Below are 11,048 nucleotides of genomic sequence, written 5' to 3' on the forward strand. Positions count from 1 at the left end.
TTAAAGATAAGATTTTGGTTATTACCACTTTTAAATCACATTCTCTCCGTAAGTAACCCATGGTATCTTGCCCGCCAGTTAAATTGACTTATGGAAGCACAGGAGTGAGACTAAAGGTGGCCATACACAGGTTCATATAAGCTGCAGACAGATTAAGTTGGCATCTTTTTGGGGCTCTCAAAATCTCATCAAAACGAGGACCGCATCAGTTCATTCTCGTTTGGTCCTCCATTCATTCTCCTTGTTGTGATGAGCCCGCGATTGGATAAGCCCGATATCCCCCCCACCTCAAATGTCTGCAAATTGGGAAGAGATCAGCTCATTTGGTGACCTCGCTAAACTGTCGGTTCTCTGTATGAATGGCCAACTGAATTCACCTGGTCACCGACGAAAATATAGCTTCTAACTATGACTCTGTTAAATTCTTCGGAATTTCTAAGTTTTCTTCTATTTGCCTTAACCTTCCAGACTAGAGAAAGCTCAAGAGGAGAACAGGACAGTGGCAGTAGAAAAGCAAAATCTTGAGCGTAAAATGATGGACGAAATCAGCGATGCTAAGCGTGAAGCTTATCGGCTCCGGGAGTTGAGGGAAGGGGCAGAATGTGAATTGAGTAGGCTTAAATATGCAGAAGAAGAACTAGTACAGGTAAGACAAGTCAAACTTGCTAATTAAGAATTTGACGTACGTCTTGAGGTATAGTTATGTCCTGAAGTATTTGTATCCTTGCCAATTGTGTCATCAGTGGGAAAGGATACAACACACAGCAATGCAATTTCCAGCAATAGACATTCACAGTGGAATGGGTTCAACAAATCCTGCTAGTCCCGGGTCAATTTTAAGTGAAGTGGAAAGGTTTAGGAGCAACTGTATTCAAGCCACACAATTATCACGTGACTGCAAGCTTGTGGTGTGTGAAAATCACATTCCTTAAAAGAGCTTGTTCACCTTTAAGTTATCTTCTAGTATGTTCTAGAATTAACGTCCAGTTCTTAAGCATTTTTAATTGCTTTTGTTTATTTATAGTTCTAGTTCTTGAGTTCTTGTTTATTTATAGTTCTTTTCCAGCTTTTAAATGGGGGTATCTGACCCCTGTACCCAAACACCTATTGCTCTGTGAGACTGCAATTTTTTTGTTTATTTAGTTATTATATAGTTGTCTTTCTGTTCAGACACTCTTATTCAGCTTCCAGTCTCTTTCAAATCACTGAATTGGTAAAGACCCTAGCAAACAGATAACTGATGAAATGGCAAGCTGATAAAGGTAAATAATTAAAAAAATTAAAACCAATTGCATAGTCTCAGAATATCACTCTCTACATCATACTAAAGATGAACATCCCCTTTGAGTTTGAATACTCACTGCAAAGTTCCAAACTGTCTCTGGAACCAGTGCTGCCAAAATAACTATTTCAAAAGTGACAAGGACAAGTGACATCAGAAGAGATCTCAGTACAAGCTGCTCAGCTATATGACTAATCGGTAACAATGAAATTAAGACGATAATTATCTTATTTTTGATTACAGGTTCGCATGGCTCTGAAAAAAGCAGAGAAGGAGTTTGAACTCCGGAGCAACTGGTCTGTTCCCGAAACTCTGCAAAAATGGCTTCAATTAACGCATGAAGTGGAAGTACAGTACTATAATATAAAGAAACAAAATGCAGAAATGCAGCTTGCCATTGCCAAAGATGAGGTAAAGAATTTAAATATTATTTCTGATGCCTCCTAAAATTTTTATAACTTTTTTTATTCAAAATATATTGTATTAACTATTCTTATTATTTGCCTCCTCCAAAAAGCATAGCCTTGTTCCCTTTTTTAATGATGCTGATCCTAATATTCATCTACTTAAATGTGCCAACAACAATGTAATCCTGTAATGTGCTGTTGAAGTACATATGCCGTGATACCTCGTATATCCAGACAGCTTTATTGCTCCGCGAAATTCTAAACTTATTTTAAGTGCCCTACTTCTGTTAAATTTCATAAAATGATTTGTGTTCAAGATGTAACATGATGACTGGGTAACTGTATCTTCATGGCATGGGTTTACTCTTAAATAGGCTATTTCTGAAATGATATCCTGCCTTTTATGAATGTAGAATTAGTCCTCACAAACACAGATGCACTGATGTACCCCTAACGGGTTTTTTGTTTTTGCCCTTTTTATGCAATAGAAATGCCACACTCCATTCTCCTTATTCTTTTTGGTTAACCCCACAGCACAAAAAGCTGCCATATTCACAAACTGCCAACTGTGTCATAAATAAACAACAGCAGGGGCAAGTTGTAGTAGGTATAGATTTGCTTGCGCCTGTAGGAGGCAGGAGCAGATCTCAGCCTTTTTTTTTTTTTTTTGCTTCAGCTTCACTTTTGTTGCATGGTGGAGGCTTTTAACCCAGGCAGATTAAAGCTTCCGAAGGATCCCCTCGATCGATAGGCCAAAAATCGTCCTGGTATAGATCGGGCAAGTTTGATTTTTTTTTTTATTCTATCCAGGACCGAATCAGCTAGTTGATGCGCTCCTGCGACTCGTCGGCGTCCATTCGCATCATTGTAATTTTAATAGTGTATGCCCACATTTAGTTGTATCAGAGTAGCTGAAATAATGCATATACATATGCACTAGTCATCAAAGGCACACTTGTAGCCCACCATCTCGGCACGATTCATAAAGTCGATTGTAAATATTTAAAACATCCAATTTTTTGAAATACCAAATTAAAATCAATGCATGAACACATGCAGATGAAGCAAGCAGTGGGGAGCATGGCTCAACGTGTTTCGTGACTGTGCTAGTCACTTCATCAGAAGCCCATGATGTACAATTTTATTCCCCATCTCAGCTGTAATTCTTTTGTGGCTTGGGCATGTCACTTAATATGCCTCCGCCTCACCCACCAAACTTAGGCTGCAAGCTAGACAGGGCAGGGACTGGCTGTGCCTGAAAAAAAACTGTGTACTGACTTGCATATAATTAGTAGCATACTTATACTAATTGTAGAATATTTATTTATAAATACAAAAAATGCAGAGCCAAGGCTTGGGGATATTTAAATATCCAACCATTTTCATCAAGCAAAATGATCTCTAAAGCATTTCAATTACATTGCAAGATGTGGTTTGAGAATCATTTTCCCCGAAAATAAAATTACTGTAATTATGAAGGCACTTCAAATGTGCTAATATCATTATTTTGTTTCTCCTTACCCCATTGTTAAAGTGCACTTTTTTTTGCTTTCCAGGCAGAGAAAATAAAGAAGAAGAGAAGCACAGTGTTTGGGACATTGCACGTGGCACACAGTTCATCCTTGGATGAGGTGGACCATAAAATCCTGGAAGCAAAGTAAGTAATGGCTGTTGAAGGTTTTATTGACACAGAATACAAAGGAAATGCCACAATGAGGACATTGTGTTGTCTGCCTTCAAAAATGTGAATGCTAAAGCTTTGTGGAATTTGTAAGACAAAGAAACAAAATATCTTCATTATGTTTAGTTCCACAGTAGTCATACACTCTCCATGTGTGCTGTCGAGATTAAACAAAAATATACACAGAGCTAGAAATCAAACATGGGTGAAAGAAGGCCAGATTTTTCGCTCACGTTTCATTCTGTCACCTTTTCCTTACCTAAGACTCTGGTAATGGCAAATATAATAACGCTGCTACACCTACTATTTGAAATGTTATTTAAAAAGGAAAAATATGTCCAGCCCCATTGATGTGGCTCTTAAAAGAAAAAAAGATTTTGTTAATGAAATCTGTTTTCGATTACAAGGATCACATAGAGGCAAAACTGTTCCGCTCCAGTGTTTAGTGAATATGCAGACAGGGTGAGGTACAAGTCTGCATATATTGCTTTCTCTGCCCCATTAGGGTAGGGACACACTGGGCGATTTGGGGAGATTTAGTCGCCTGGCGACTAATCGCCGCGACTTTCCACGACCAATCTTCCCCGAATGCCTCCCCTCGCTCTACGCCTGGCTAAAATGAAAAATCGCCTGCGCTAATCACACGCGGCGATTCGTTTTCCGAAGTCGCCCGAAGTTTCCTCGTGAGGCAACTTCGGGCGATTTCGGAAAACGAATCGCCGTGTGTGATTAGCGCCGGCGACTTTTCATTTTATCCAGGCGCAGAGTGAGGGGAGGCATTCGGGGAGAAAAGTCGCTGCGATTAGTCGCCAGGCGACTAAATCTCCCCAAATCGCCCAGTGTGTCCCTACCCTTAGGATTTTAACACTGTGCTGAGTTTTCTCCACAGTTCAGCAGTGCTTTGTCTATCCCCATTAGTTGTTCTTGGCTTCTGTTGGTAATCTTTGCCATACAGAGCCAGATCATCTCACTGGTAAAATATGGGCACCACGTGCTGGGCCAAATCAGTCTTAACCAGTCATTGGCTCTAGAGCCAACAATCAGATTATCCAGTAGGGCCTACTGAGACCCGTCAGATGAGGATTGCAGCAACTTGCTGCTGTGCTCTTTATTTTAAGCCTGACATCGATATCTGGCCAGTTTTCAGCAAAATATTTGCTGGCCAATAAGTTGCTGTCCAGATGGACCAAAATGGCAGCTTTTATTGGTCTTTGTTTGACCACCTTTACACCTGATTGCATGTGATACCAAACAAATGATTAACTTGAGGTACGTGTTCCACAGGAAAGCACTGTCTGAACTGACAACCTGTTTGAGAGAGCGATTGTACCGCTGGCAGCAGATAGAGAAGATGTGCGGCTTTCCAATAGTACATAACTCGGGTTTACCAAACCTCACATCCACCCTGTACTCTGACCACAGCTGGGTGGTAATGCCTAGAGTTTCCATCCCTCCTTATCCTATTGCTGGGGGTGTTGATGATCTGGATGAAGACACACCTCCAATTATTTCCCAGTTTCATGGTAGGTCATGGATTTCTTTTTTTCTTTTCCTACTTGTAAAAGTTACTCTCATATCCGAATTGTTGTAAATCCCAGCAATCCAGGCAGTTTGAATAGCATACTACTAACTGTTTGATTTGCAAAGAGAGACACCTAGTGATCAGAGTGATTTTTCAGTTATTTAATGGCATAGTCTCAGAAACGATGTACATCAGAGATAAGAAAACTGAGGCCTTACTGGGATTTTTTTAGTACAAGTCCCACCCCTTCACCTTTCAGTTTGTCTATAACAAGATCCACTTCCTCTTGGAGACAAAATCAGTGGCCACACTGGAGGTGTTCCATACTATATCAATAAATTGGCATACTCCCTACTAATTAATTTGCCTTAAAATATAGAACTATAAAAATATATATATATATATATATATATATATATATATATATATATATATAAAAGTCATTGCATAACTAGGAACCATATACATGGACAGAATTTCTTTTTTTATGTTAATAAAATGCAACCCGATTGCCATGTTCAAAAATATCTCCTTTTCAGGATCCATCATAAAAACTCACGGGACACTTTCAAGAAGCAGCAGCGTGTGTCGACATCGAAGGAGTATCGTTCCGCCTTCTCCCCAGACCCAGCATGTCCTTCAGTCACCTGATCCAGATATCGTATCAGTGTCCAGCTGTCCAGCTTATTACCGCACAGAAGAAGAGGAGGAAGCCATTTATTTCATCGCTGAAAAGCAGTGGTAAGAAACCTTTGTTACAAATACTGCTTCCCCTAGCAATTGCATCTACAGAGAACTTCAATGCCATCGAACCTTATAGGAAATTTGCTTAGACTTTTTCTTTTGTTATTCAAAGCTTACTAAATGGACATGGGCCCCTTTATTGAAGCTGAGCAACTATTGCAATAGTTACTTGAGCTACTGCCATTGCTTTCATGCTGCTGAGAAATGATTCCTTTGTGTCAGTTTTTCACAGCTTAGAACTTGTATGAGAGTGAGGGAAATGAAACCCATTTTAGAAAAAACAATAATATAAAAAGAAAAATCTAGCAATTCAAAATGTAATGTATTTATGTAAAAGTTTTGTAAAAGTAAACAACCCCTTTAGGTAAAGCTACTTATTTCCTTTCACAATCTTTTTACTTCCCCTTAGATACCATGTAAGCTCACTGTCTGAATTGTGAGGATCTTACATCTAGTGGGTTATTTTATCAAAGGTCGAGTTGGTGACGTTTTTTTATGCCTCGAACAAGTTCACAAGCTTTCCTATTTATTTAAAAATAAAATTAATTAAATCTGTGAATTCGGGGTGATTTGCAAAAAAAAAAAAAAAAAAAAATCTAGAATTAAAGTGGGCCTGTCACCCAGACACAAAAATCTGTAAAATAAAAGTCCTTTTCAATTTAAACATGAAATCCAATTTCTATTATTTATTAAAGCATTCATAGCGGTTGTAAGCTCATTTAAAAATCTCAGCTGTCAATCAAATATTGTCTGCCCTTCCTCCGTGCCCTGGGCATAGAGGCGGGACAGACAATTATTTTCACTTTCCATTCAGCACTTCCTAGATGTCACTGCTCTCCACACATTCCCCCGTTCTCTTCACTGTTTAATTGTGTAGCCAGGGCATGGGAATGGACATCAGGCCCCCCATTCTGGTGCACAAACAAGATTCTGAGATGATACAAGGCTTGTCTTAATAACAGTGTCCACAAAATGGCTGCTGCCTGCTTGTTATAATTATGAATTCCCATACTGAAGGAAACAAGATTCAAATCATTTATATAGTGTAATTAAAGTTTATTTTGCTTGACTTATGTGATAAAATAGGATTTTGAATAATTTTTTGGGGTGACGGGTTCCCAATAAGAGTTAAAGCCACTGAAAAAAACCTGAACATCATGAAGGCTACAAACATCTTCAAATTGTTTTTATGGGACCTCTGCCATTGGCGTCTACATGACCTCAAACAGGTTTTCGTTGGAGTATTTTCAGATTCAAGCTGTTTCCAGGTTTGGGCTATAATAAATCTCGAAAAATTCAAGTTTTCTTAGGAAAAAAAAACCATTTGAATTTTGCCTGAAAAATACCCTCAAACTCAAATTTTTCAGGTAAAAAAAAAAACAACTCTACCTTTAATAAAAAAAACTAATGTTCCCATTATTTTCTGCTGTATATTTTTCATTTGATTGCAGTTTATTTTAAGGCTCCACAGTTAAATAATTTGGTCTTTTTATAATGTTAGGGGAACACAAGACACTGGCTCTGAATGTGACTCTGTAAGTTCCTCAGTGGGGAGAAGACAATCAAGCTTTGAAGCGCAGCAGGTCAATGCACGGAAAATCTCAAGAGAGGAAACATCCTGTGAGGAATCCTTATCTGGAGATTCTCCTTCAGCAGCAGAAGCTCCCAAGGCATGCCCTGATGCTCCCGGCCTATCAGAAAGCCAGAGCATGGTTTTTAGCCCAGCTAGCAAGGTGTATAATGGTATTCTGGAGAAATCCTGCAGCCTGCACCAACTCTCCAGCGTCTTACCCACCTCTAAGCCGCCCCTTCCTTCTTTCCCTTCCAACGCAAACGACAGCAAACCCATCCAAGAAGTTCACGGAATTCCCGTGGTCAAGAATACGCCACACGAGCTGTCCCAGAACGGAGAAAAAAACAAAAAACAATCTAAAATCAAAGTCCTTTTAAAGAAGATCTCAAAGTAAATTTTAAAAGTAATAAGAAAAAAAGAAAAGGCCATTCAACTTTAAAACTTGTGTATTTTTAGGAATGTAACTCCAGTGAGAGTTTTCGGACTGGGATGTTCTAGTGGAATGCTCCGAAGTTTGTCTACTATTTTAAAGACTATTAAAGAAGAAAAAAAAAAAAAAAAATCATGATCATGCTGTCACTGAATTGCGTTGAAAAGTGGATCTGTTTACAGTCACTTGGTCTATTTATTTCTGCTTTTACTTTTTTTTTTGTTTTTTCTTAAGCCGCTTTGGACTTACACACATGAACAGACTGGTAAGCCTAAGTGTGCTTGCTTAGTACCTTGTTTACTGGAGCATCTTCTTATCTTTCCACAGAGCCATGACATTTTACCTTCTGGACTTCAAACTCAACAAAAAAAAGAGAAAGAAGTAAACTAATTGCACTACTGTTTTCCTGACTGGAAAAGCATATTTGCAAGTAAAATTGCGTCCGATTTGTAAAATGAGAGAGATAAGAGTAGATGGTGGGAGGGTCGGTTTTCACTTTAAAAATAGACTGGGGTTTTTAAGTAGAGCCTAGAGTTTCTAATGAATGTGATTTCCACAAGAGGATTATTTCTACGAGAGGATTATTTACGTAGAGTTTTGATATGAACGTCCTGCTGGTGAAAGCGCGTGTTTTTTGTTTTGTTTTTTTTCTGCGGGGCTTTCACTGTGATGTCACAGCGTTCAAAGCCAGCAGAAATAATGTCAATTTATATGGCCTAGCAAAGGGGCTTCGGCTCTTAATTCTTTATGCAAGGGAAGAAGGCGAAAGTGACAGGACAAACATCAAAAAAAATGTAACGCATCAATACTGCATTGAATAGGGTAGTAATGCTTGAAAATGATTTACTCGTCTACTTAAAACAGGGATGTCTGGCTGATGCTGAACTCCAACTTCCAATTATACCAGCTGTTGGCGGAAGTTGCAGCGCAGCAATGGTCTCGTGTCAGACATGCAGGCCCATTTATCAAAGTTCGAATTCATGTGAATTTTTTATTTTTCAATTCGAATATACTCCCAATTCAACTGGGAGGTTAAGAAAAAATTTGAATGTCTAATATTCAATCGAATGGTTCCAACGCGAAAATTCTAATTGTATTCGATTTGTACGAATCGAATTTTTCACCTAAAAAAAAACCTTGAATGTCAAGAAGGCTATTAACATCTCGAAATGGCTCAACGGACCTCTGCCATCGACTTGTACATGAACTCGGCAGGTTTTAGGTGACGAAATATTTGAATTAGGACCGTTTCCATGGTTGAGTTATGATAAATCTCACATTCGAATTTACATTCCAATAGGGGGATTAAAATTCGAACGTGTGAATTTTGACACTCGAAAATTCGAATTTACAATTCGACCCTTGATAAAACTGCCTCTAAAGGTGGCCATAGACATACAGATATATCGTACCAAAGGAATTTTCTTACGATATTCGGTGTGTGTGTGGTTGGAAAAGAGCCGACCGATATCGGCAGAAGACTTGGATATTGATCGGCTGGATGGAAAATTTTGATTGGGCGCCTTTGAAGGCATCCAAACATCGGCCATTGTTCTATTTGGGATTCTATTGCTTCTACCTGTATATCTGACGATTCAGCTCTACATGAACGATCTCTCTTGGAAAGATCTTTTCCAAGATGGTAATTGTTATGTCTATGGCCACCTTAAGACTACCTTTTCTTTTTGTTTTGTGTAGTTATTTTTGATAGTTGTGCCAGTTTAAATAAAGGTCAGTTTTTACAGATGCATTTTATATTCATTTTGAAGCCATCTAACCGTTCATTCTTCTCTTACTAATGCAAAATAATCTGTCTGGAGAAAATGGCCACGTGTTCTTGGACAAGCTGTGAGGAAGCAGACGCAAGCCATGGATGATTCGTCTATACCTGGCTCCTGCTTAGGAACGGTCAAACTTTTTACAGTTGGTTTTAGGAGCGGACACCCCAGGCAAACCCGCTTACAAACAGTTATTTCCAGGCATTATTTTTTTCCTTTCGGTGAAATAAACAAGAGTAGATGAATGTTTACAGGCAAGGGGTTACTGGATTTGCTACACTTTGTACTGCAGGAAACAAAAACAAAAACGTTGGAGGCTTTTCGTACCTTCTGATAGGCTGCGCCACCAAGTAAACATAAAAGCATGCAGATGTGCAAAGACTAATATCTCATGGTTTATATTGTGGATAAAGTGTTACAAACGTGTTTTCACAGCTCCTGCGAATTTTAACACCATTTGTATTGTTCAGATATATGCCATATCCATTTGCACTGCCTCCCCCCTCCCCCCCCCAATTTCTATCAACCGCAGTGGTGGGTGCCCCCCCAGATTTCTCTCTCTACCAGAAGAGGCTTGTACATGTTGTATAATATACAGAGTCACTTTAAAAAAAACAAAACAAATAACTACTACTTATACTTTTGCTACTACAGACCCGTACGTCTACCCCTTTTGCCATTTATGTGTCATTTTGTTGTTTTGCCTGTTGAAAATCTCAATCACTATATTTAGATCTGTTACATTTCAGGATGTTAAATTTTCCAAATAAACTAATTTATTCGGTTTCTGGTAAGCATTATTATTTTACTAAATACGAGTTGCATCAAATTCAGCTTTCTTATACATGGGGTTGTGATGGGAAACATGGCTCGTAGAACATTCTTCATCAAGCAGAGCTCAGCCCTGCCGTAATAGAAATTGTTTTTGGAGCAAGGTGATGGGCTTTTAATTTCAAGTAAAAGGCTGTGCAGTTGGGTTCACGCAGTGAAGAATATGCCCCATGTGCCAAGAGCTTTAGTATTTTAGAGTCTCTACTATATAGAGGTTATCTGTCATTAACGGAGTTGTTCACATTTAAGTTTGCTTTTATTATGCTATAATATTTGTTGTTTTTAAATTATTTAACTTTTTATTCAGCAGCTTCCTGGTTTTATGATCAGCAATCTGTTTGCTAGGGTCCAAATTACCTTCGCAACCATGCATTTATTTGAATAAGAGACTGGAATTTGAATGAGTGGCCTGAATAGAGAGGAGTAATAAAAAGCAGCAATAACAATACATTTGTAGCCTTACAGAGCATTTGTTTTTTTTTAGATGGGGTCAGTGACCCCCTTTTGAAAGCTGGAAAGAGTCGGAAGAAGAAGGAAAATAATTAAACTATAAAAATATATAAATAATGATGATCATTTAGTTGCTTAGAATTGGCCATTCTATACCATACTTTGAGGCCCATTTATCAAAGGTCGAATTTCGAATTCATGTGAATTTTTTTTAATTAGAATATACTCACAATTTGACTTGGAGGTTATTTAAAGGGGAACCTGGGCTTCCAAGCCAAAATTTGATAAAGTGGCCCAAATACCGTATATACTCGTGTATAAGCCGAGTTTTTCAGCACTCAAAATGTGCT

The 11,048-nt window shown here is 38.5% G+C and overlaps 1 protein-coding gene across 1 annotated transcript in view; it reads left to right on the forward strand.

Moving 5' to 3' along the window:
- Nucleotides 1–7,771, forward strand: part of LOC108719591 (stromal interaction molecule 2) — a 64,017-nt gene extending 56,246 nt beyond the window's left edge. The window contains exons 7-12 of the mRNA XM_041588336.1: nucleotides 469–646; nucleotides 1,526–1,693; nucleotides 3,246–3,346; nucleotides 4,655–4,893; nucleotides 5,432–5,633; nucleotides 7,138–7,771. Of these exons, the coding sequence (XP_041444270.1) occupies nucleotides 469–646; nucleotides 1,526–1,693; nucleotides 3,246–3,346; nucleotides 4,655–4,893; nucleotides 5,432–5,633; nucleotides 7,138–7,603 (1,354 nt within the window). The 3' untranslated portion in view covers nucleotides 7,604–7,771. The remainder of the gene's footprint in view (nucleotides 1–468; nucleotides 647–1,525; nucleotides 1,694–3,245; nucleotides 3,347–4,654; nucleotides 4,894–5,431; nucleotides 5,634–7,137) is intronic.
- Nucleotides 7,772–11,048: the final 3,277 nt, after the last annotated feature.

This window comes from Xenopus laevis, chromosome 1L (assembly GCF_017654675.1).
Source record: "Xenopus laevis strain J_2021 chromosome 1L, Xenopus_laevis_v10.1, whole genome shotgun sequence".
Lineage (NCBI taxonomy): Eukaryota > Metazoa > Chordata > Amphibia > Anura > Pipidae > Xenopus > Xenopus laevis.